This window comes from Suncus etruscus, chromosome 13 (genome assembly GCF_024139225.1).
Source record: "Suncus etruscus isolate mSunEtr1 chromosome 13, mSunEtr1.pri.cur, whole genome shotgun sequence".
Taxonomy (NCBI): domain Eukaryota; kingdom Metazoa; phylum Chordata; class Mammalia; order Eulipotyphla; family Soricidae; genus Suncus; species Suncus etruscus.
Window position 1 is genome coordinate 26,246,572 of NC_064860.1, and position 26,501 is coordinate 26,273,072.

Below are 26,501 nucleotides of genomic sequence, written 5' to 3' on the forward strand. Positions count from 1 at the left end.
CTTATAATTTATATTCTTGTGGGAAAGACCAGCCCAATATAATAAGTGTTGTATAAAAGTGCTGATAGACAAGAGGCAGCTATGCTGTCTGCTAAAGGTTATAAGGGGAGGGAAGCACAGAAAAACTGCAGTAAGTTTGCTTAAGAATGAATATAGGTGTAAGGAAGGGGTTTTTGTATTGTATTTTTGTGTTCCTAGGGTATATTCCTAGGAGTGGTATAGCTGGATCGTATGGGAGCTCGATTTCCAGTTTTTGGAGGAATCTCCATATCGCTTTCCATAAAGGTTGAACTAGACAGCATTCCCACCAGCAGTGGATAAGAGTTCCTTTCTCTCCACATCCCCGCCAACACTGTTTATTCTCATTCTTTGTGATGTGTGCCATTCTCTGGGGTGTGAGGTGGTATCTCATCGTTGTTTTGATTTGCATCTCCCTGATGATTAGTGATGTGGAACATTTTTTCCTGTGTCTTTTGGCCATGCGTATTTCTTCTTTGTCAAAGTGTCTGTTCATTTCTTCTCCCCATTTTTTGATGGGGTTAGATGTTTTTTTTCTTGTAAAGTTCTGTCAGTGCCTTGTATATTTTGGAGATTAGCCCTTATCTGATGGGTATTGGGTGAATAGTTTCTCCCACTCAGTGGGTGGCTCTTGTATCCTGGGCACTATTTCCTTTGAGGTGCAGAAGCTTCTCAACTTAATATATTCCCATCTGTTAATCTCTGTTTTCACTTGCTTGGAGAGTGCAGTTTCCTCCTTGAAGATGCCTGTAATGTCCTGGAGTGTTTTGCCTATGTGCTGTTCTATATATCTTATGGTTTCTATTTACCATAGCAAGACTCTGGAAACAACCAAGATGCCCTTCAACAGACGAATGGCTAAAGAAACTGTGGTACATATACACAATGGAATATTATGCAGCTGTCAGGAGAGATGAAGTCATGAAATTTTCCTATACATGGATGTACATGGAATCTATTATGCTGAGTGAAATAAGTCAGAGAGAGAGAGAAAAACGCAGAATGGTCTCACTCATCTATGGGTTTTAAGAAAAATGAAAGACACCCTTGTAATAATAATTTTCAGACACAAAAGAGAAAAGAGCTGGAAGTTCCAGCTCACCTCAGGAAGCTCACCACAAAGAGTGATGAGTTTAGTTAGAGAAATAACTACATTTTGAACTGTCCTAATATTGAGAATGTATGAGGGAAATGTAGAGCCTGTTTAGGGTACAGGCGGGGGTTGGGGGGGGGGAGGAGGGAGATTTGGGACTGGGGTGATGGGAATGTTGCACTGGTGATGGGTGGTGTTCCTTTTATGACTGAAACCCAAACACAATCATGTATGTAATCAAGGTGTTTAAATAAAAAAAAAATTAAAAAAAAAAAGTTTGCTTAAGAATATACCAGGGGTAACCCTTGAGCGCTGCTGGGTGTGACCCCAAAAAGCCATGATCTTCAGTGCACTGCTTCAGAAGTTGACCACCACCAGATGTAATGTGCTTTGCCCAAGATATCTTGTATATCCGGAAAAAAAAATCTTTAGAAACAATTCTTACTTTATCACACTTTTTGGGGGAGGGTGGGTGTTTGTTTTTTGGGTCATGCCCAGTGTGTTCAGGCAAACGCCCTACCACTGTGTCACCACTCCGGCCCCCAAAATATATTCTTTTTGTTTGTTTGTTTTTTGGGGGATGCCAGGGATCAAACCCAGGTTGGCTGTATGCAAGGCAAATGCCCTCCCTGCTGTGCTGTGCTATCTCTCTGATCCCAGTTGCACTTTCTTTTCTAGACTGTTTTACAAATTCTTTATTTTACATATGTATATGTAATTCCCCTTTTCTTTGTTGTGGACTAGAGCTCACACAATTGGAGTTGCTGTGCTAGCTCTTTTTAGTTGCTTTGCTTACCTGGGGTAGTACACTTTTAATTGTAGTTCTTGCACATTCTTTGTTATAATACATGGAAGATTTTGGGATCCCCAGTGAAAGTACTGCTAGGATGAAATTCAGCACATATAGAGCATTGCTGGGTGCATAGGTATGATTTTATACCCCTCTGGTCTATCTTCTTTGACTCCATTTTATTTCTTTCATAAGGACTAGCCCCAGTGGTACCTGGGGTGCTCTGGGGCCAATAGGGCCATACCGGACAGTCCCAGGGATTAAACAGAAGGCCTTGAACATGTTAGGTTTATGCTCTTATCACTTAAGCTATGTCCCAGGTGATAGGTAACAGTGTTATTGTTGTTATTATCATTATTACTGTTGGGCGGCCACATGTAGTTTCAAGGATTGAACCAGGATTGGCTATGTGCGAGGCAAGCTCCTTAACTCTAAAAGCCTTCGTAAAATTTTTTTCTTTAATTAAAAAGGTTTCCATTATAGGGCCAGAGACATAGTGCAAGGATTAAGGCACTTGCTTTGCATGCTACTGACCCTAATTTAATCTCTGACACCTTCTATGGTCTCCTGAGCACTTCAGGGTGCAGCCTTCCATCCCTGAGCCAGGAGATCTCACTCCCTAAATGCTAGTCACCAACCAGCTATTGGAAAAATAAGTACACGTATGTCTGGGGCATCTAATAGATAGTTAAATTATTGCGAACCAAGGCTTGGATACTCTATTTGTTTGTTTGTAATTTTTGTCCTCTCGATTTTGAAAGAGAAAAAAGCTCTTATTACTTTCCCTATTTTTTTAGGTAGTAGAGTAGCAGGAAGGACATAGGAGCTTAAGCAACTTTCAGATACACGAGGGGCTGATGGGGGACTACAATTGAAGTCCAAGTGTCAACAATTTGGACTTAGAGTTCACCTGTGAAGCACTAACACTGCATACTGGAACTTGAAGTGCCTTCTTCTTTTGGCTTTTTTGAGGGTTTCTTGCTCTTCAGCACAGCCTTCCTGTGCTGTTTGTTGCAGTTCTCAGGTTGACTAGACCTGTGCTTCTCAATCTTTCTCTTATCACCTGTTTTCTTTCTCTACTCCCCCTTTTACCACTTGAGCCCTTAGTCTGAAGCTGTGTGCAAACATGCTACTTCTCTTCCTTCTCTCATCCCCTATATGTTTTTCACCTGGACCATGGACCCTGGCTGAGATACACTAGCACAGACTAGATGAAAATGATTCACTAAGCAGAAAAGTATTAACTTTTTCAAGTGAATCTCAATTTGTCCCTTTGTGCTCTCCTGTTACCTTTCACATGGAACTTGTATGATGTGAATAGATTTTCCTTCTTTGCATCAATTCCTTGATTCTGTTTATACTTACCTGAGGATAGTAGAATATTTATATGTTGTAATCAAAGTCATTTAAGTTAAATTCACTTGAGAATATGTAAGCACCACATATATGTTACTCATCATTTGCTATTTGGTCTTATCTGTCATATTTTAATAGCCTTTTGGGGGGGGGGAGGGTGTTCATATGTCCTAAATTTGGTTTTTTTGTTTGTTTGTTTTGGGGGTTAATATCTGGTGGCACTCGGGTTACTCCTTGTTCTGCAATCAGAAATGGCTCCTGGCATGTGGGCCATATGAGAAGCCGGGAATGGAACCTGCATCCATCCTGGGTCAGCCACGTGCGAGGCAAATGACCTACTGCTATGCTATCACTCTGGTCCCCATATGTCTTCAATTCTGCCCTGTTGTGCTTTCTCTCTGTGTAGGCCTCTTAGAAGTATGCAGTGAAGGAATTATGACAGGATTAAAAATTTACACCTGCCTATCCGTTTTTAAGCTGTCAAAAAGATAATGAGTCACCTATCACTGTACCTCAGGTTGTGGGTGAGAAGAATGCCAGTTCTTACAGACTGGGGAGAGTCCCTCCTCCCCCACATACCTTTGGTTTCATTGTACTGCCCTTCCTAGTTTCCAAATCCCTGCAACTGAAGCCCATTTTCTGAAATATTTGCAACATGGTTTAAAATATCTGCCTGTTTAAAGTTTCCAATAAGGGAATTTCCATGGTGTTTAAAAAAAAAAAAAAAAAAAAGCCTTCCATTACATCTTGTTGCTGTCACTGCTACAGCAGGCTTGTGCTCACACTTGGTTGTAATCTTTGATGGGGTCACGGCTTTGGTAATGGTACATGCACACACACTTGCCACCAAAAGGCACATATGGGGTGCACTGTTCAGTAGTGGTGCTTGTGCACCTGTGGTGATAGCACATGTTAGGCACCCACGTTTCTACACATGCATACCCCTATTTCTTTGCTTTTAAAAGGTAAAAACTTAGGTGATCGGGTTTCTAAACGGAATAATTAAAACTTGGCTTTTTTCCTTTTTTCTTTTTTTTTCGTAAATTGGATTAGACTGTGAAATACAGTTTTAGGGGAAAATACGTTTTTCATCCAGGGTTTGAAACTGGGGATTTTGGCTAAAGCTTTATTCCTTTGTCCAAAGGCCCCGAAGAATATCAGAATGAAAGTCCTTGGGATTGCTGCTTTTGGCAGTTGTGGGAAATTCATTTGTGTGTGTGTGTGTGTGTGTGTTAGTGTGTGACAAATTCTTAAGGTAAGATTTGGGTCATGGGAGAAAAGGTAAGGATTTGAAGGTCATAATCCTTATCATTTTGCTCAGGGTCGGAATTATTTCTTGGGTATATACTTTAGCCAAGACATTGTTTCTGTCAGATTTAGTTTGAATCAAGTACTTTTTACGAATCAGGTTATTTTTTTTTTAATTTTGTGATGTATATGTGGAATAAATATAAAATGACACGTCCAATTTTGTGTTTTCTGTTGTTTGGTGGTGGTGGTGCTTGTTGTTGTTGTTGGTGGTGGTGGTGGTGTTTTTGTTTTTCCTGGTTTGGGGGCTATACCCAGTGGTGCTTAGGGGTTACTCCTGGCTATGCACTCAGAAGTTACTCCTGGCAGGCTCAGGGGAAACCATATGAAATGTCGGGGGTCGAACCCAGGTTGACTGAGTGCAAGGCAAGCACCTTACCCACTGTGCTATCTCTCCAGCCCCCAGTTGTGTTCTTTTGTCATTACTTTGTGGTCATTGAACTCTAAGAAAATGCCTGTCCTATTGCCGTAGGGGTAGGGGCCTGGTCAGAGCAGGATAGGATATGTATGAGAAAAGAATTTAAGGGGCCAGAGAGGTGGCACTAGAGGTAAGGTGTCTGCCTTGCAAACATTGGCCAAGGAAGGACCGTGGTTCGATCCCCCAGCATCCCATATGATCCCCCCAAGCCAGGTGCGATTTCTGAGCGCTTTGCCAGGAGTAATCCCTGAGTATCAAACGGGTGTGGCCCCCCCAAAAAAAGAAAAGAAAGAAAGAAAAGAATTTAAGCATGATCATTTTCTAAATTAGTCCTAATATTCTGAATGTTACAGCAATATTTTTAAATAGTTGTGACAGTTTTTATTTCTTTTGTAAAAAAATTTATGAGACTTCCTGTTGATAAATTTTGGGGAAATAAAGCAAACATTCCAAATTATACTTTTATTAGAATTATTTCTTAAATTTCCATTTAAGACTTCAGTTCTTGAAATACTTTTCTACAGATGTTAATGTAAAGAGAAACACTGAAACCCAATTTATAAGAGAGCATTCTTCATGCTTGAAAATGTAGGTTGGATCTTCTTTTTCACTTGACTGACTTTTATTCCTGATCATGTTAAATGGCTGAATAATAACATTATCCTTTTAAAAAACAAAACAAAAACCTGTTGTGCTAATGAGGTGGAGTCAGAGAAGGTTGATTCACCTTTGACTAAAGAATTTCAAAACTTAAAAAAAATTTCAACACTTTTAATTTTTTAGCATAGTTATTAATAACATCACAGTTTTTTCATTTTAATCCCTATTTTACATTTTATTAGCTATAAGATATAATTTTATTAAAAGAAAATATGGCAGGCGGGCCCGGAGAGATAGCACAGCAGTGTTTGCCTTGCAAGCAGCCGATCCAGGACCAAAGGTGGTTCTAATCCTGGTGTCCCATATGGTCCTCCAGTGTCCCATATGGTCCCCCATGCCTGCCAGGAGCTATTTCTGAGCAGACAGCCAGGAGTAACCCCTGAGCAATGCCGGGTGTGACCCCAAAAACAAACAAAACCAAAAAAATATGACAGGCAGGACTTAGCTCCTGTTTATGAAGATTTAGGAACTGTTACTGTGCTACTAAGAATCTTCCCTTTGCTCTGTGCTCCTGGCATTGTGGATGCTGGAACCAGACAGAAAGAGAAGCAGGGCATGCAGATCGCTGACTGGTATTCTTTGCTCAACTGATGTTTAGCAAAGCTTTCACAAACTGGTTTCTTTTCCTCTGCAAAATTGTAAATTCACACTAAAGGATTTAATTACACACACACACACACACACACACACACACACACACACACACACACACACACACACTCACACACTCACACACTCACACACACACAACATTTAAATTAGTAGTATACAGCAGAGTGGGATAGAAAGGAAATCAAACATATACACACGTATAAACTAAACTATGCTTTTCCTCTCACCCCATTTTTATTTAGGGTTGGCTTCATATTTGAGTCTGCTTAGACTGATTCCCTTCATTCTTAGGGAAATGTGGTGCTGGAGATGGAGCCCAGGCTTCCTGAGTACCTATTCTCTGTCCATCAAGTGCTTCCTTTGGCCCTATGCCATGCTTTTGAAGGGTATCCTAGTGTAAGGAGTGGTTCTCAAATAGTGGAGCTCGCCCCCCAGAGGGGGGCGTGAGGCTTCATAAAGGGGGCCGCGTTTGACCTCAGCAAACACTGTCATAACAAGCCAAGCCTCTGAATGTTTCTGGAGCTGAGAGTTGCTGTGTCCTGCTTCAAACCCCACTTTGAAAAGCTATGCATTGCAAAACGCGCTCATTGGAGCCATGAATCCAGACATCACCTCATTAAAAAATCAGCTCAAATTATTTTATATATTTTTGTTTTGCAGGTTAATGTGTTTTTTTTTTAATAAAGATACTATTTACAGTCGTGTGGGGGGGGCGCGAAAAATGTTTTCTTCCTAGGGGGCATGACAGAAAATAATTGAGAAGCACTGGTATAGGGCTTCTTTCAGAAAGCTGGCTTATTTTAGTATATGCTTTACAGTGGAATCAAGGGGCCTTATCATGACAGTTTCCTGTTATATGTGTTTGTATATATAGAGTGATGCTGTGTGTGTTTATCCTCAAATTCATTGAACATGTTCTTTGACTAAGAAGAGAAAGTACCTAAGTCAGTGATGTAACATTGTATCTTCAAGCAGTCTCATTGTTATTTATGTCTAATCATTGGGTGGAATAACAAATGAATCATGCGGTTCACTGTTTAATAAATCTCAATGACTGTGCTTTGGAAAATCAGGTAAGAGAGATCAGTGAGGATTCAGCTTGGTGGCTTTGTGAAAGAGGCAGGACTTCAGTGGACCTGTGAGTTCTGTTTAGACTTTGTGTGCTTATGAGAGTGAGTCATCTCACAGAGGCAGTAGGTGGCAGAGGAGAAGCATTGGTGGAAGCTAACACCTAGAGAAAAGACAAGATTTATTGAAGTTGGTACTTTTTCTATGTAAACTGATAGACAGGTAATCTGTTCAGAAAGATACGAAGGTAGCAAATTAAAAACTTCACACTGAGGGTGTGGTCTGGAACAATAACCAGGGTGCTTGCCTTGTATGCAGCCAGCTGGTGGTTCAAACCCCAGCATCCCATTTGATAAATTCCCTGGATACCACCAGGAGTAATTCCTGAGATAGAGTCAGGCACCAAGCATTGCTGGATGTGATCTAAAAACAAACAAATAAACAAAAAGTTCACACGGGAGGGAGAAGAAAAATGCCAAATATGCTGATTTTAAAAGAAAGGAGGTTTTGTTAAGATAATTTAAAAAGCTAGAAATTCCAAGGAGTAGATGCAGTTCAGCAGCAGAGCACATGCCTAGTATATGTGAGCCCCTGAATTGGACCCCCAGAAAAAGAAAGAGCCTGGGGCCAGGTGGAGGGATAGGACAGCAGTAGGGCATTTGCCTTGCACGTGGCCATCCATGTTCAATCCCCGCCATCCCAGATGGTCCCTGGAGTTGGGAGGGGTAACAAAAATTCCTGGGAAATTGTCGTCACAAACCTAACTATTGAATGTACCTTATAACAGTAATAATTTATGTAATGTATAATAACTTACTTCCCACCAAGCACTGTATTGAACTCAGCATATAAATCATCCAACTATCACACAGTACTCCTGTGAGGAGGATGCTCTTACTCCTGTTCCAAAGTTACAGAACATGGTAGAAACAATGAAGTAACTTGCTCCTATTATACTTGACTAGTTGGCTGTTAGTCTAGGTCTTTCATACCTTTCATACCTTTAGCCACTTCAATATGGAAAAGGTAGATCAAGCACCAAGCAGAATTGGAGCTGGCAGAAATTTTTGGTATTAAACAGTGAGTTTTTTTGTTTATTTAGATAAGAGCAAAAGTGCTTGCGGATCTGGTCTTAAAGTTTTTTCTTCCTTCCCACCTTGATTTCTTTTCTGTCCTTTTCTTCCCTAGGCTCTGGGGTCAAGGGCAGTCCCATCTCTACTACATTACATTTCCTAATACAATTATATTACGTAACGTAGATAAGTGAGATTATTTCCTTTGACTTTCTTCTGGATTACTTCACTCAAGATGCTATCTTTCAGTTCTACCCAGGTCGCAGCAAATTGCATGCTTTCATTCATTCCTTGAAGCTGCATAATATTCCATTATGTTTATGTACCACATCTTCATAATCCATTTATCTTTCTTGGACATGTAGGTTGATTCTGTATCTTAGTTATTGTATTCATTGCAGCAATGAGTAATCGTGTACACATATCCTTTTGAATGAATGTTTTTAAGTCCTGGAGATAGATTTCTGAAAGTGGAATTGCTGGGTCATATGGCAGCTCAATTCAAAGTTTACTGAGGACTCTGTACTGTTTCACACAGGGGTTGAACCAATATTCCCACCAGCAGTGAATGAGAATTTTTTTTTTCACCACATCCCCAACAGCACAGATTATTCCTACTATTTTTAATATGTACCATTCTCATTATTGTTTTGATTTTGTTTACCCTAGTGATGGTAATGCAGAGAACTTTTTCATGTGCCTAGTCATGATTTACCTGTCTTCCTCTGAAAAGTACTGTTCATTTTCTCTGTCTACTATTTAATAAGATTTTTAACTTGTTAGTATTTATATATCCTGTGCAGTAAGCCCTTATCTGAACTGTGGATTGCAGTTATTTTTCCTATTTAGTTTAGTCTTTTAGTTTTAGCAATATTCCTTTTGCCATGCAGAAAACTCTTTAATTTGATGTAGTTCCATTTGCATCTTTTTTTATTTTGTTACGTTTGCTGGTGATATCAAATAATTGAAGATACTTTTGAGGTCCAAGTCTTGGAACATTCTATGTTTTCCTCTGTGTACTTTATAGTTTCTGGTTGGATCTGTTGTTCTTTGAATCCACTTTGCATTGACTTTTGTGTAAGATTTGAGATATAAATTGAATCTTAATTTTTTACATGTAGTTATCCAGTTTTTCCAGTACCACTTGCTGAAGAAGCTATCTGTACTCCATTTTATGTTCTCATCTCCTTTATCAAAAAATAACTGTCCAGGGACCCAAGCAGTAGCGCAGCAATAGGGTGCTTGCCTTGCACATGGCTGACACTGGACAGACCTTGGTTTGATCCCCTGTCGTCCCATATGGTCCTCCAAGCCAGGAGCAATTTCTGAGCACATAGTCAGGAGTGACCCCTGAGTGTCACTGGGTGTGGCCCAAAAACCAAAAACCATAACTTGTCCATATACTTGGGGTTTTTCATTGGATATTTGATTCTGACCCAGTGATCAGAGTCTATCTTTATTCCAGTACCAGGCAGGTTTAATCACAGACCTTTATAATACAGTTCCAAATTAGGTAGTAAGACACCTTTGCATTTCTTATTTTTCAATATATCTCTGGCTATTCATGATAGCTCCTGATTCCAAACAGATTTTATTATTGACTTTTCTAGGTCCTTGAACAATATCATCTGAATGTAGATGGGGAAATGCATTGAATCTCTATAATAGCTTAGGTAGGATAGTCGTTTTATTTCATTGTAATCACTATGAGATGCAGAGTTGCTAATAGTTGAGTTTGTTATACAGTATTTTAACACCCATCCCTTCACAGTGTTCATTTCCCACCACCAATTTCCCTACTTACCTTCCCATCCCTGTCCCTCATGTAGCCTGCCTCTATAGCAAACACTTTTCCTTTCCCCTCTCTTCCTACAGCTCCTTCTTCTCCCTCCCTTTTTTCCCTGTAGTTTGCAATACTGTGCTATTGTTCATATCACTTTACTCCCTTTTCCTCTGACTAATTTCATTCAGCATGATACTCTCCATGTCTATCCATGTATAAGCAGATTTCTCGACTTCATTTTTCCTAACAGCTGCATAGTATTTTATTGTGTCATAGTTACTTTATCTAATTACCTGTGGCTCTTATGAAAAGTGCTCCAATGAACAAAGGAGTGGAGAGGCTTTTGTGCATTGTTTTATACATTGAGTCCCTAGGGTATATTCCCAGGAGCAGTATTGCAGGATTAAATGGAAGTTCACTTTGTAGTTTTTTGAGGAGTTTCCATATTTTTTTTTCTAAAGCTGGACTATTCAACATTCCCACCAGCAGTGGATGAAAGTTCTTTTTTTTTTTTAAACTACATCTCTGCCATCACAGATTGTTTTCAATATTTTTGATATTGGTGCACATTCTTCTTTTTTTTTTTTTTTTTTAATGTGTTGTTCAGGGCTTACTCCTGCCTCTATGTTTAGGGATCACTTCTGGTGGGTCTTGATGAACATTGGGGATTCTGGGAATCGACCCAGAATGCAGCATTCAAGACAAAGGCCCTGTTCACTGTCTCACAGTGCTGTAGCCCTAACTACATTTTTTTTTTTTTTCATATTTTTGGGGCCATACCCAGAAGCTCCTGGGTTACTCCTGTTCTGCACTCAGAAATTATCCTTGGTGGGACCAGAGTGATAGCCTAGTTGATAGGGCATTTGCCTCACATACAGCTGACCTAGAATAGACCTCTCTTTGATCTCCGGCATCTCACATGGTCCCCCAAAGCCAGGGGCAGTTTCTGAGCAAGTAGCCAGGAGTAACTCCTAGTGTCACTGGGTATGGCACGGAGCTAAGAGTAAGCCCGGAACATAGGCAGGTATGAATCAAAACCCACTCCCCCCCCCAAATAAATTATATTAACAAGGAAATAACAGGGGTAGTACCTTCCATGTGACCTACCTAGGTTCAATCTCTCACACAACTTGGTCTTTCAAGATTGTCTGGTGCAGCCTGGTGGTCCCCAGTATGGCATTCTTGAACCCTCAAAGTGAATCATTAGCCTCTCTGCTTTGGATATCCATTCCTTCTCCCCTTCAAAAAAAAAATTATAATGACAGCTGTAATTTCACATCTTTATGAATAAGAGAAGTCTATTAGGAAATGGAAAAACTGGGACCAGAGTGATAGCATGATGGTAGAACATTTGTCTTGTATGCAGCTGACCCAGGTTTGATCCCTAGTATCCCATACAGTCTCTAAGCACCAACAAGAATGTCCCTTAAGTGCAGAGCCAGGAGTAACTCCTTAGTACTACTGGGTGTGACCCAAAAACCAGAAAAAAGGAAGAACTCTATTTTCTTTTGTGGTAATCCCAGCTTCTTTAAGTAACTCCTACTGTTTTAAAATGGCAAATGGGTGCCTGAGGCATAGCACAGAGGTTAGAGCATTTGCCTTGCACACAGCCCACCTGAGTTCTGTCTCTGGCATCCCATGTAGTCCCCAAGTGTGTTAGGAATGATTTCTGAGCAAAGAACTCAGGGAGTGACTCCTGAGCACTGCCAGGTAGGACTTCCAAACCTAAATAAATAAATAAATGGCAAGCATTCCCAATCTTTCTAATATTTAAAATGCAGAGCTTGATGAGCATATGGATTATTCTTTTTGTCTTCATGAGAGGGCAAGAGCAGCATTCTATACGAAGAGAGGAGGGCTTCTACAAATTCACTATCCAAGGGTGGGGAGATCATTATGCTGGAGTGCTTGCTCTACAGTAGGAGGTGGTTCACTTCCCAGACCCCCCCCCCATCCCCACACAGATTAGGGAGCAGTCCCCACGCTCTGCTGGATATGACCCCCAAACTACAGTAACAGCAAAGAAATACCACATTATTTATTTAAAAATAATAATACCCAATTATGTTACTTTTTCATTAACACAGGTTTTAATGAGTTTTATTTGCCTGTTTGGTTTAACTGACATGTTACTGTGGCAGTTTCATAGTTTTTACTTAATAATCTAATTTTTACTCCACTGCTTATGTTTTAGTCTCAGATGATTTCCTAAAGAAGATAGTTCTGAATTCCTAGCCTCATAAATGATTTTTCTAACCTCCTAGAAGAACTTTATGCCAGATACTTTGTCATATTTTTCCCTCAAAGTGCTAAAATTGCTAGGTGTATGATTACTACTCAGTGTATGCGTTTCAATAATTCTTTTATTTACCTTTTCCCAGATGTAGTGCCTAGCTTCAGGGTATTTTCATTTGGAAAAACTATTATAGGCCAGTCATAACTATAATCATTATGTAAATATAATGATAATCATCAGCCTCTTCATTTGTATTTTAATTAGTTAGAATTTATTGAGTTGGTAAAGCATGCTAGGCTTTGTTCTTTGAGTGGATTAACATTGGTTTAGAGATAAGTTCTATTATTATTTCTATTTTACAGATAATATCAAGTTTTAGGAGTTTTAATAGCATACTTGATTTCTTCTAGTAAGAAATGATGAGGCCAACATTAAATTCCAGTTAATCTAGCTTTAGGAGCTATATTCCTAAATAATTTCTCATAATAGTGTACTATCTTTTAATTAATGTACTATTTTAAATTTTATTACATCTACCTTTTTGTTTGGTTTTGAGGGCTCCGCTCCGCTGTAGTTAGGGTTTTGCATGCAGGGATCACTTCGACTCCAGCATCTAACTATTCTTTGTTTTATGTCACATCTAGTGGTGCTCAAAGCTACTCCTAGTTCCATATTTGGAGATCACACCCAGTGGTGCGTGGAGGTGGTAGGGTAGAGTAGGTGCTGGGGATTAGACTTGGAGTTTCTGCCATTAAAGTATCTGGCCATTTCCCTGACCACTTGTTTTATTTGCTCCTCTTTATTACTTACCAAAGATGAATGATTCTGTCTGGTGTCACAGTGAGCTTACAATGAATACTTTGTCATTACAAAAGTTTAGTTCGCTCTAATTAATGAGAACAGTTGATACCATTCTTTCCTTCATGGGAGAAATACCAGCAGTACTGAGGGCCATTTCTGGCTGTACTCAGGGACCATGTGGAGCTGGAGATCAAAATGGGAGTACTGCAAGTGCCCTAACACTTGTACCCCACTGTCCCAGTCATCTCTGCAGTTCCAGCTACCATTTTAAAGACTATAGTGTACTTTGCAATAGTGCTCTATTATATCTTGTATTTATATAATTTATTATAATATAACTTAAATAAGTTACTAGTTTAAAAGAAGAATTTTAGGAGACAGGCTAGAAGAGAGAAGAAGCATGATCGTTCTTAAGAGACAGTTTTTCTACAAGAGGGGGAAAGAAGGCCACTTTAAAGGGGGATCTGAGAGATAAGGATTTGATCCTCAGTATCCCATATGGTACCCTGAGCACCAATAGGAGTAATTCTTTGTGTGTGTGTGTGTGTGTGTTTGGGCCAGGATTACTCCTGGCTGTCTGCTCAGAAATAGCTCCTGGCAGGCATGGGGGGACCATATGGGACGCCGGGATTCGAACCAACCACCTTAGGTCCTGGATCGGCTGCTTGCAAGGCAAACGCCGCTGTGCTATCTCTTCTTAAGTGATGATCCAAGAGTAACTCCTAAGCATCACCAAATGTGGCACCCCAGCCCCAAAGGTCCTTTGAATAGAGCTCAGAAAATAAGTAGAGCAATCATCAAACATGATATAAAGGCAGGACTCCATTTTTATTTCTTCCAAGAATAGCAGAAGGTCCTTGATTCTTTAAGCATAATCAGATTTACTTACATTAAAAAATCTGACTGTAGTGTGGACTTGAAAGAAGGTGAAAGTGGATCCCAAAGAGGCTACTACTATAACTCACACTAGGAAACTAATAGCTTCATGGATTTGGTTCATAACAGCAGGGAATGGAAACAAGCAGCTTTGAATGAGTTGCTCGTTAAGAGCAGATCCTGTTAATTGAGGGTGAATAAAGAAATGTCTTACAAAGTTAGAGTGATGGAGAAAGGACTGAACTGTGAGTTGGAGGTGTCCATTTTGGAGAGGGACAGGATATATTTGGGATTCCTAATTGTTGTGTAAGTAGAGAATGTTGAGTCGTTGGAAGATGAGTGAGAAAAGTAAAAAGCTTAGGAAGAACCCTGAACTATGTTCCCAGCACTGAAGACATGGGTATGAAGAAAAACCCAGGGAAAGTAGTAAAGGACAAAAAGGGGTCCTCTGAGCTCTGATGCACTGGTGTTGGACCTTATCGACTGCTTTCTCTGCATCTGATATGATTATATGTTTTTTTGGTTTGATCATATGTTTTGTTTTTTTCTTTTGTTGATATGGTATATTATGTTGATTGATTTACATATATGAAACCATCCTTGCATTCCTGGAATGAAACCTACTTCTGTTCATAGTGTATGATCTTCTTGATGAGGCGTTGGATTCTATTTGCTAGGATTTTTTTGATGATCTTTGCATCTGTGTTCATCAGGGATATTGGTCTGTAATTTTCTGTTTTTGCAGCATCTCTGTCTGGTTTTGGTATCAGGGTGATGTTAGAAAAGCTATTTGGGAGTGTTTCTGTTTCTTCAATTTCCTGGAAGAGCCTGAAAAGGATTGGTAGTAGTTCTTCATGAAAGGTTTGAAAGAATTTGATCTTGAATCCATCTGGGCCTAAGCTTTTGTTTTTGGGAAGATTTTTGATTACCATTTTAATTTCCTCAATAGTGATGGGTCTGTTTAGATATGCTAGATCTGCAATGGCGAACCCATGGCATGCGTGCCAGCGATGACACTCGAAGGCCTTGCAGCTGGCACTCGGGAAGGTTGGCAATTAAGATATGCGGTGCGTGCTGCAATTCTTAGATACTAAAATCTTGCTATTAAGGCTTAATTGACGTGCTGGCACTTTTGAGGAAATTCTTTGGAGGAAATTCTTTTGTGTGGCAGTTTGGCATTTGGGGTCAAAAAGGTTAGCCATCACTGTGCAGCTAGATCATCCTGGTTCAATCATGGTAGATTATAAAAGTCCAAGAGTTTTTCAAAGTAGTCTCTGGTTACCCTTTGTATCTCTGTATTATCTCTAGTGATCTTCCCCTTCATTTATAATCTGGTTTGTTAAGTTCTCTCTCTCCCTTTGTGAGTTTTGCTTGTGGTTTATCAATCTTATTTATTTTTTCAAAGAACCAACTTTTACTTTTGTTGATCTTTCGAATTATTTTCTGGATTTTCACTTCATTGATTTCTGCTCTAAGCTTTGTTATTTCCTCTGCCTTTCTATTTTGGGTTCATTTTTGATTTTTCTAATTTTGTAAGTGGTGTCATTAAGTTAGTTCCTTCTTGATGTGTGCTTGCATGGCTATAAATTTTTCTCTCAGTACCACTTTTGCTGTGTTCCACAAATTCTGAATTTTGTGTCTTCATGGAATTTTTTTATTTCCTTTTTGATTTCATCTCTGACCCACTGGTTGTTCAGTAGTAAGCTTTTTGATTTTTTTCCTTCTGTGTCCCTTTGTAGTTGACTTCTAATTTCAATGCATTGTGATCTGAGAAGGAAGTCTGTACATTTTCTATACTCTTATTTTTATGGAGGTTTGTTTTATTGGCCAGCATGTGGTCTGTCCTGGAGAATGACCCATATGCATTGGAGAAGAATGTGTATCTGGTTTTCTGGGGATGGAGTGCCCTAAATAAATCTAGTAGTTCACTTTTTTTTTTTTTTATTTCTCCTTTCAGATTTAGTCTATTTTTCTTAGGTTTCTGTCTGGTTGACTTATCAAGGGTTTAAAGGGGTGGTGTTGAGGTTTCCCACTATTATGTGTTGGTATTGATGTCTTCTTTTAGGTCTGTCAACAACTGTATTAAATATTTTGCTGGTTGTTTAGGAATGAGATTTCTTCCTGTTGTACATATTTCTTGATTATTACGAAATGTCCATCTTTGTTCCTTATAACTTTTCTAAGTGTAAAGTTTGTGTCATCTGATAATAATAGAGCCACTCCAGCTTTTTTAGGCAAGTTGTTTGATTGGATGATTGTCCTTCAACCTTCGGTTTTGAGTCTATGTTTGTTCTAACTATTCAGATGTGTTCCTTGAAGGTAGCAGAATGGTGGATTCAGCTTTTTGATCCATTTTGCCACACTGTGTTTCTTAACTGGTGTATTTAGTCCATTGATGTTGAGAGAGATAATTGTCATGGGATTTAATGTCATCTTTTTTGTTTGTTTGTTTTGTTTTTTGATTTTTGGGTCACACCTGGCAGTGCTCAGGGGTTACTCTAGACTCCAAGCTCAGAAATCGCTCCTGGCAGGCACAGGGGACCATATGGGATGCCAGGATTTGAACCAATGACCTTCTGCATGAAGGGCAAACGCCTTACCTCCATGCTATCTCTCCAGCCCCTAATGTCATCTTTGTATAGGAGTTTGGTGTGTCTTTTGGTTTGCCTTGTCTTAAAGTAAACCTTTCAGTTTATCTTTTAAGGCTGGCTTTGAGTCTGTGAAGTTTCTGAGCTGCTGTTTATCTGTGAAGCTATGTATACTTCCTTCAAACCTGAAAGTGAATCTGGCTGGGTGCAGTATTCTAGGCAAAGCATTCATTTCATTGAATTTTGTCAATGTATCTTACCACTGCCTTCTGGCCTTGAGGGTTTCTTGTGGCAGATCTGCTGTAAATCGTAAGGATGCTTTCTTGAATGTAATTTTCTAAGAATGTAGACAAAGATTAGTAGCAAGGTGGTCATTTGTTTATAGTGACAAACAAAAAAAGGGGAAGGGGAGAAGGAAGGAAGAAAGGAATGAAAGAGAAAAGGGATGGGAGGGAGGGAGGGAGGGAGGGAGGGAGGGAGGGAGGAAGGAAGGAAGGAAGGAAGGAAGGAAGGAAGGAAGGAAGGAAGGAAGGAAGGAAGGAAGGAAGGAAGGAAGGAAGGAAGGAAGGTTGGTTACCTTACCTTTTCTCCATTTTCAAATCCTGGTAATCTGTGTTCTATATGTCATATAAATAGAATCACTTGGTATTTGTATCTGCCGTTTTTCATTTAGTATAATTTCACCATCTATTTTTGTAGCTTGAATGAGAATTTCATTTATATTACTTTTCTGTAGTGGCCACTCAACACTTCTCTCAGGCTGTGTCTCTCCTGCTACCTGGGGATATAGAGTAATGCCATACAGAATTGAATTCAGAGCATTGCACTTATATGTTTAGTATTTTGTTTGTCATTTTAAGCAGTGTATTAATTAATTAATTAATTAATTAATTAATTAATTAATTGGTTTTGGGGCCATACCCAGCGATGCTCAGATTATTCTGGCTCTGTGCTCAGAAATCCTTTCTGGCAGGCTTGAGATCGGATCATCTGGGATGCCAGGAATCAAACTGGTTTTGTTGTGGGTTGGCTGCATACAAGGCAAATGCCCTACCATTGTGCTATCTCTGGCCCCTATGTTTAATATTTTGAAGAACGGAGCTACAGAACATTGTGTCCTCTTTTATGACGAGGAACTGACATTTTAAATTTTGGTGGTCTATTTTTTGTTGAATGTTTGTACTTTTGCTGCCATATCAAATAAATCACTTCCTGAATATATTAATATTTATTCTTATATTTTTATTCTAAGAGTTTCATGTTTCATTCCTCACATAGTCTGATTTATTTAAAAAAAATCTTTAATGTAAGTGGGGTGTTCTTAGATCTTATCTTTTAGCATATAGGTATCGAATTGTCCTAGTACTACTGCTGACAAGACTTACTCTGTTGAGTGAATTTTTCCTTGTATGTTGAGAAATCATATTTATATTGACCAAGAGGCTAGAGAAAAGTTTAGAAATAAAAGACGCCAGTGACACCCTACCCCCAGTCAGTTCCTGGCACCACATATTGTCCCCTGAGCACTACCAGGACTGATCCCTGAGCCCAGAACCAGGGGTCAGCCCTGAACACAAATGGCTAGGTATTGCTTAAACCTCTACTGTCCTCTCCATACTCTTCAAGAAAAATCAGCTGTCCATTAAATGTAAAGATTTATTTCTTGGGGCTGGAGAGATAGCATGGGGGTAGGGTGTTTGCCTTGCATGCAGAAGGATGGTGGTTCGAATCCCGGCATCCCATATGGTCCCCCGAGCCTGCCAGGAGCCATTTCTGAGTGTAGAGCCAGGAATAACTCCTGAGTACTGTTGGGTGTGACCCAAAAACCAATATATATATTTCTTGATAAATAGGTCTAGTTTTATGCCTCTGTCACACTGTCTTTCTACTATAAGTTTGTAGTAATTAGTTTCTGTTTTTGTTTTTGTTTTTTTGGTTTGTGGGTCACTCCCAGTGGCACTCGGGTTACTCCTGGCTCCGAGCTCAGAAATCTCTCCTGGCAGGCTCGGGGGACCATATGGGATGAGAGGAATTGAACCCAGGTCTGTCCTAGGTCGGTTACATGCAAGGCAAAATGCTCTACAACTGTGCTATCACTCCCACCCCAACTTGGTAATAATTTGTGATATGTATGTCTTTGTACTTAAATTTTCTTTTTCAGAAGTATTTTGGCTACTTTAGTCCCTTGTATTTCCATATGACCTTTAGGATAAGGTGATCAATTTTGGTATTGAATCTGTAGATAGTTTGGGGGAAATATTCCCATCTTAATAATAATATATTTTCATCCATGGATATCATGCAGATTAATTGAATTCTAGCCAGTTAATTTATTTTCTCGTTTATCACTTCTCACTTTTGAGAAATGACTAACTTTTGACCTTAGTAATCTCTATTATCTGCATGTCAAAGTTTGCCTGTACTTTTACTTCTTACCCAATATACTCACCTTCCCCCCCCTTTTTTTTTTTATCAAAGATCCTCTACAAATAGCATTCTTTTGGCTCTGCACCAAAATGTCCCATTTATTTATTTATTTTTTTGACTTGGTCTTTGTTCTCTGCCTTCCTTTCTGTCCTTAACAGTGTTCTCTAATGAATTACCTCTTCTTTTCTCCTTTTTTCTTATTTTTTTTAGTCTCAGACTTCCTTAGTAACTATTTTTTTCTTCTCAATTTCTGTTGCTTCCTAAGTCATTTGTGGACCATTGGCCAAATGTCCAAACTTCAATATTTTTTTTTTTTTGGTTCTTTTTTTTTTGGGGGGGGGGTCACACCTGGAAACACTCAGGAGTTAGTCCTGTCTCTACATTCAGAAATCGCCTCTGGCAGGCTCAAGGATCATATGGGATGCCAGGATTCGAACCATCATCCTTCTGCATGCAAGGCAAATGCCTACCTCCATGCTATCTCTCCGGCCCCTAAACTTCAATATTTTTTTGTGTAAAATTAGTGATTTTTCAAAGCATAGCAGTTCACAGTAACAGTTTAACGACTAATAATCATTTGTGTCAGTCATAGTGATTTGGAGTTAGAAGAGACAGTGTAGAGATACATTGTTTGCCCTACCTGTTGCTGAGTCCAACATTGTTTATGTTCATTTGAGCAGTGTCAGGAATAGTCCCTGAACAACACTGGGGGTGCCAGCTACCCACACCCATGAATAAATGCTAAGCTTTCATTCAAGTCTCTGAAGTTTCAGAATCCTTTACCCCCTGTTCCTATAAAGAACTGGAGCTCTTCTGACTTAAATTTGGTTGACTAGATTAGAGCCATTTGCCACCCCAGCAGCCTTTGAGCTCTCTGTTGAATCTTCCAGAGCACTGGTCGGAAGTGACTGCAAAGTCCCTGAAATGTGGTACTCACTAGCACTGAAAGAAGTTGCATGCACAAAAAGCTTCAAATATATTAGTTGCAGATTAGACTCTTATCTTAGGCACTGTTTCTTGTGGGCATTTCATCTTATAAAAACTCTTCATTGCTATTATATCTCAAATTTTCTTTCCTTGACTTTAGTCTCTTCCTCTCCCCTTCAAGATTTTCCAAAGCATAAAATCTCCCAGTAACATTCTTTCCATTATTCGTCATTTGTAATATGTCATTTCTACTCATAGCCAACCATTTGACATTTTTAATTACGTAAAACATTTTAAACTAGATATAAATAATCTAGAGGGACTAGGAATATAGCTCATCTATAAAGATATACAGAACAACTAATTGTTTTGAAGATAGTGAGTGCTACAGGACAGGCACAGATGAAGTTCTGTGGGAATTTAAAGAAGATAAAGTACATTTTCCCTTAGAGAGGAAGTCAGAGGCCCTTGAAGGGAATGTGCTTAATGCCTGAACACAGTGGGTAGCTATCTTAAACTGAAAGGAAATTTGAACCAAGAGGTAAAAAAACTACAGCATGGTAGATATTTTTATTTTAAGTGGAGGAAAATTTTAAAAAGAGAAGGAGGGAGTCCAGGAGATACTCCAAGGGCTGGAGCATGTACATGCTTCAGTCCTTGGTACCAAGTGGTATCCTAAACCCTTCATGTTCCGAGTTCCACTAAAGAGGCCCACACAGGAAATTGCAAGTGAAAGCAAGGGAAATAAAAGGATGTAAAGTGTTGACAAATAATAAAATGGCAAGGATAAAACGGATGGACATATTTGGTTTTGGTTTGCTTGTTTGTTTTGTTTTGGGGCCGTACCTGGTAGCTCTCAGGTTATTCCTGGCACATAAATCACTTCTGGCAGGCTCAGGGGACCATAAGGGATATCATGGATCTAACCCAGGTCAACTGCATGCAAGCTAATGCCCTGCCTGCTGTGCTATCACTCTGGCTTTCTGTTTTTGTGGGGTTTTTTTTTATTATTATTATTATTATTATTATTATTATTATTATTATTATTATTATTTCATTTGTCTTTTTAAAATGTGTGTATCTTATTTTCCCAGTTATACTATAAACTCTTTGGAGACAATATATAACTTTATTATGAGTAGTGTGTCATACTTATAACCACTTTACCCTGCAGGGCTGAGGATAAAGGGGAAAGATATAGTATAAGGTAGAACTAACCAGTTGCTTTCTAGATAACTTCATGTCATACCCTTCTGTTAACCTTGACTATGGTTTTATTTGTAAAACCTCTTAGGTCTCTAAAGGAATGGTTCCCTATGTAGCCCAGAAGTCCTAAAGGGATTACAAACAAAATATTGGGAGGCTAGGAGTTTGGGGTTCTCTAGTGGTTCTCTAGGTTTGAATTGAGAAAAAGAGGTTCAGTATAAAAAGTTTATTTTTGAGATAATCTCTATGTTAAGGGATTTTATTTTATATTAAAATACTTTCCTGGGTTCAGATTTCATTTAACTTTTATCTTTGACAAAGAATTTTTTAATATAAAAACTGATTTACAAAGTTATTGGTAGTTAAATTTTAGAGATAGAATGTTCTAGCACCTATCCCACCATCAGTGTCCACTTTCCTCCTCCATGTCCCCATGTTTCCTCTCACTTCCACTGCCTTCCCAGCCTACCATCTCAACAAAAATATTTTAAAGTTTGGCAGTTATAGTTTATATCTCATTTCTAGTGTTATTGAGTCTGCTTTGGATATAGCTATAGCACTCTATTACATTTCCAATACACTGACCCCTGTTCCCCCATTACTTCCTTTTTTCACCTTATATTCCCCTAGATTTCTTTTTTCCTTTGTCCTTTTCCTCCCTGTACTTTGGGTTCAAGGTTGATCTAGATATCCCCCCTTATCCATTTCCTCATCCAATTCTGCAAACATGGATAAGTGAGATCATCCTGTGTTCATCCTTCCTCTGGCTTACTTCATTTATCATGCTATCTTCCTGTCCAATCCAGATTGCAGCAAATCACATGATTTCATCATTCCTTAAAGCTGCATAGAATTCCATTTTATATATGTACCACATCTTCAGAATCCATTTCTCTGTCCTTGGATACCTAGGTTGATTCCATTTATTTACTATTGTATTAGGTGCTGCAATGAATAATGTTATGTATATGTTCTTCTAAAAGGTTTCATTTAACTTTAATTAAAAAAAAGAAATGAATTAAAGGACTGGAGTGAAATACAGTAGATAGGTCGCTTAACTTGCACACTACCAACCTAGGTTTAATCCCTGTCATCCCATATGGGTCCCCTGAGTGCAGAGCCAGGAGAAAGTTCCAAATATTGCTGCATTTGACCAAAAACAACAAAGTTTTTAAAAAGGATACCTAAAAATGACAATGAATAAAGATAGCTTTTTCTTATTTCAAAAGGTTCTCTAAAGTGTTATTTTGCATTATTGACAAAATATTTTTAAATGTTAGCTGCTCTACAGAAATAATGTTCTAGTAGTCTAAATTTCTGGAATTACATCTCCTAGGAAACAGTTTGTTTTGTATAAACAGTAGAAAGATAGGGAAGATGCTTTTTAACATCTGAGACTCTGGTTTGATCACTGGGTGTAGCTCTAGTATCCCATAGCACCACTGGGTCTGAGCAGTATTGCTTTGCCTATTAAGCTGAGTATCTGAATTAACCTGACCTTTGCTTGGAAGCCTCTTCTAACAGTTTTTTTCATTTTTGATTTTTCCCATACCCAACTTCTGGCTGTGGTTGGGGCCGAAATGGTAGCACAGTGGTAGGGTGCTCACCTTGCATGTGGGTGAACCTGGATGGACGCAGTTCGATCCCCAACATCCTATATGATCTCCCAGGAGTAACCCCTGAGCGCTGTCGGGTGTGACCCAAAAACAAAAAAAACAAACAAAAAAAAAAATTACTCTGGCTGGCTCAGGGAACCATATGGGATGCTGGGAATCAAACCCAGGGTTGGCCATATGCAAGGCAAACATCCTACCTGCTATACTTACCTCTGTCCCTCTGCCAAATATTTTTGATGAATCAAACTGAAACATATAGTTAATACAGGTGAGAATTGTTATTTAATATGAATAAAGTTTGGCAACTTTTAAAGCATTTATTTTAGGATTATTGGTGTAAAATAACTCATTGTCTTACATTATTTATTTTCTCTTAAACTTTCTGTATAATACTCTAGGTGAAAAACCATTTCGCTGTGATGAGTGTGGTATGAGATTCATACAAAAATATCATATGGAAAGGCATAAGAGAACTCACAGTGGAGAAAAACCTTACCAGTGTGAATACTGTTTACAGGTAGGAGGTTCTTTTTTATATATATATTTTTTATTTTAACCAGTTGAGTAAAGCATATTTATCGTTGAAATATAAAATTTAATAAATGTTTTTTGCTTATTAGTAGAATAACTTAGATTTATGAGCAGCTGGCTCATAAATTTATCATTTGGAATTGCTTATATTATTAAGCTTACATCTATCTTTATATTAATTGCTCTTTTCTCTTTTTTTTTTTTTCTTTTTCTTGGTTGACCAAAATACAAACTAAAACAAAAACACACGCTACTGAACTCTGAACCTTGTAGTATTTTTCCAGAACTGATCGTGTATTGAAACATAAGCGTATGTGCCATGAAAACCATGACAAAAAACTAAACAGATGTGCCATCAAAGGTGGCCTTTTGACATCTGAAGAAGATTCCGGCTTTTCCACCTCACCAAAAGACAACTCACTGCCAAAAAAGAAAAGGCAGAAAACGGAGAAAAAATTATCTGGGTTGGACAAAGAGAGTGCTTTGGACAAATCTGACTTGAAGAAGGACAAAAACGATTACTTGCCCCTTTATTCTTCAAGTACTAAAGTCAAGGATGAGTATATGGTAGCAGAATATGCTGTTGAGATGCCACATTCTTCTGTTGGGGGATCACATTTAGAAGATGCGTCGGGAGAAATACACCCACCTAAGCTGGTTCTCAAAAAAATAAATAGTAAGAGAAGTCTGAAACAACCACTGGAGCAAAATCAAACCATTTCACCTTTATCCACATATGAAGAGAGCAAAGTTTCCAAGTATGCTTTTGAACTTGTGGATAAACAGTCTTTACTGGACTCAGAAGGCAATGCTGATATCGATCCTGTTGATAATTTGCAAGAGGGGCCCAGTAAACCTGTGCACAGCAGCACTAATTATGACGATGCCATGCAGTTTTTGAAGAAGAAGCGTTACCTCCAAGCGGCAAGTAATAACAGTAGGGAGTATGCACTCAATGTGGGTACAATCGCTTCTCAGCCTTCTGTAACACAAGCAGCTGTGGCGAGTGTTATTGATGAAAGCACCACGGCCTCCATATTAGATTCACAGGCTTTGAATGTGGAGATTAGTAAGAGTAATCATGACAAAAACGTTATCCCGGATGAGGTACTGCAGACTCTGTTGGATCATTATTCTCATAAAGCGAATGGACAGCACGAGATATCATTCAGTGTTGCGGACACTGAGGTGACTTCCAGCATCTCAATAAATTCTTCAGAAGTACCTGAGGTTACCCAGTCAGAGAATGTCGGATCAAGCTCTCAAGCATCCTCATCAGATAAAGCCAACATGTTGCAGGAATACTCCAAATTTCTGCAGCAGGCTTTGGACAGAACTAGCCAAAATGATGCCTATTTGAATAGCCCGAGCCTTAACTTTGTGACTGATAACCAGACCCTTCCAAATCAGCCAGCATTCTCTTCCATAGACAAGCAAGTCTATGCAGCCCTGCCCATCAATAGCTTTCGATCAGGAATGAATTCTCCACTAAGAACAACTCCAGATAAGTCCCACTTTGGACTAATAGTTGGTGATTCACAGCACTCGTTTCCCTTTTCAGGTGATGAGACAAACCATGCTTCTGCCACATCCACACAGGACTTTTTGGATCAAGTGACTTCTCAGAAGAAAGCTGAGGCTCAGCCTGTCCACCAAGCTTACCAAATGAGCTCCTTTGAACAGCCCTTCCGTGCCCCGTATCACGGATCCAGAGCTGGAATAGCCACCCAATTTAGCACTGCCAATGGACAGGTGAACCTTCGGGGACCAGGGACAAGTGCTGAATTTCCCGAATTTCCCTTGGTGAATGTAAACGATAATAGAGCTGGGATGACATCTTCACCCGATGCCACAACTGGCCAGACATTTGGCTAAAAACGAAAATGTGTAAATAATATTGGCACTTTAGAACAGATTAATCAAGAGTGGGGTTACTCTGTGTAAAATGGAGTGCTGTACAGAGAAAGAGCAATGTGTTATCTATCACAAGTTAAGCGGATACGAATAGCAAGATAATCCAATAACTGCATTTTGTTTGGTTAGTCAGCATTCTTTGAACTGCCTTACATGTTGTCAACTTTCTAGAAGCAATGCATCACTTGTTTTAGATCCGAAACTTGCTATTCCACCTACACCAAGTTGAAAAGGAGAGAGAGGTAGAGAGAGAAAAGAGACTCGCACAATTGTTTCCTAACTTGATAACATTGTACATTCTTAGGAGATTAGTAATTGTGTGAAAATTACTCATACTGTTTCTAAGTTTTTCAGCATAGTCATTGCACTTCAAGCAGGGAATCTCAGTCTACAGAGTGAACTTAAAAGTTTAAATGTCAAGAGATTATGGCTTAACTAATTTAGTATGTCCTATAGGGGGGAAAAAGAAACCACCTTTAAAAATAATGATATGCCATAGACCCTTGATTTTAATTTTGCGTTATATTGACATGTTTTTTTGAGAAAAAAATAAAAATCTGATAGTCTAAGACTCCACTATTTAAAAGCCTAATTACTTTTAAAATATGCATACTTTCAAAACTTTTACCAAAATAATAATTGTTAAAACATTCACTTCTTTATCTATGAAAGGATGCATATTGGTGTCAGTTTCTTTGTACAGTTGTACCTAGATATTTTTTATGATTTTTTTTCATGTGCCGGTATCAAGGTTTTGAAGTTTTAGTAAAAAGAAATATTCTGTAGATTACATTCCCAAGAACATAATGCTTACACAAATGTATATTCCACATTTTAAAGCTTAATTGTATTTTACTTTACATATACACTTCAGTTTAACATAGAGCACTTAGAATCTGTTTGGTATTTTTGATTTCTCAAAATAAAAAAAAATTAGATTTTTTAGGTTCGATATGGTTGTATCATAATCATCTCATAATTGACAAATTTAATTTTTGGCAATAAAAGGAAATTGGATATCTTTGGAACTGTAAAACTTGGTTAATACTCTTTTTAGATGATTGATAGATTGGATAATTAAACAGTCTCCAGAGAAACTAAAGAACCGGGCATTTTAATTGCTTATTTTATCTTGCGTTACTTTTTAATGAACACCGCTCATGCAATTTTACAAACCAAAAGTGTTTACTAATTCTAGTA

At 38.7% G+C, this 26,501-nt stretch overlaps 1 protein-coding gene across 2 annotated transcripts in view; it reads left to right on the top strand.

Annotated features, from left to right (window-relative positions):
- Window positions 1–25,872, top strand: part of ZNF148 (zinc finger protein 148) — a 104,817-nt gene extending 78,945 nt beyond the window's left edge. For both annotated transcript variants that reach the window (XM_049785883.1, XM_049785884.1), the window contains exons 7-8: window positions 23,255–23,373; window positions 23,661–25,872. In XM_049785883.1, the coding sequence (XP_049641840.1) occupies window positions 23,255–23,373; window positions 23,661–25,262 (1,721 nt within the window). In that variant the 3' untranslated portion in view covers window positions 25,263–25,872. The remainder of the gene's footprint in view (window positions 1–23,254; window positions 23,374–23,660) is intronic.
- The last annotated feature ends 629 nt before the right edge of the window (window positions 25,873–26,501 follow it).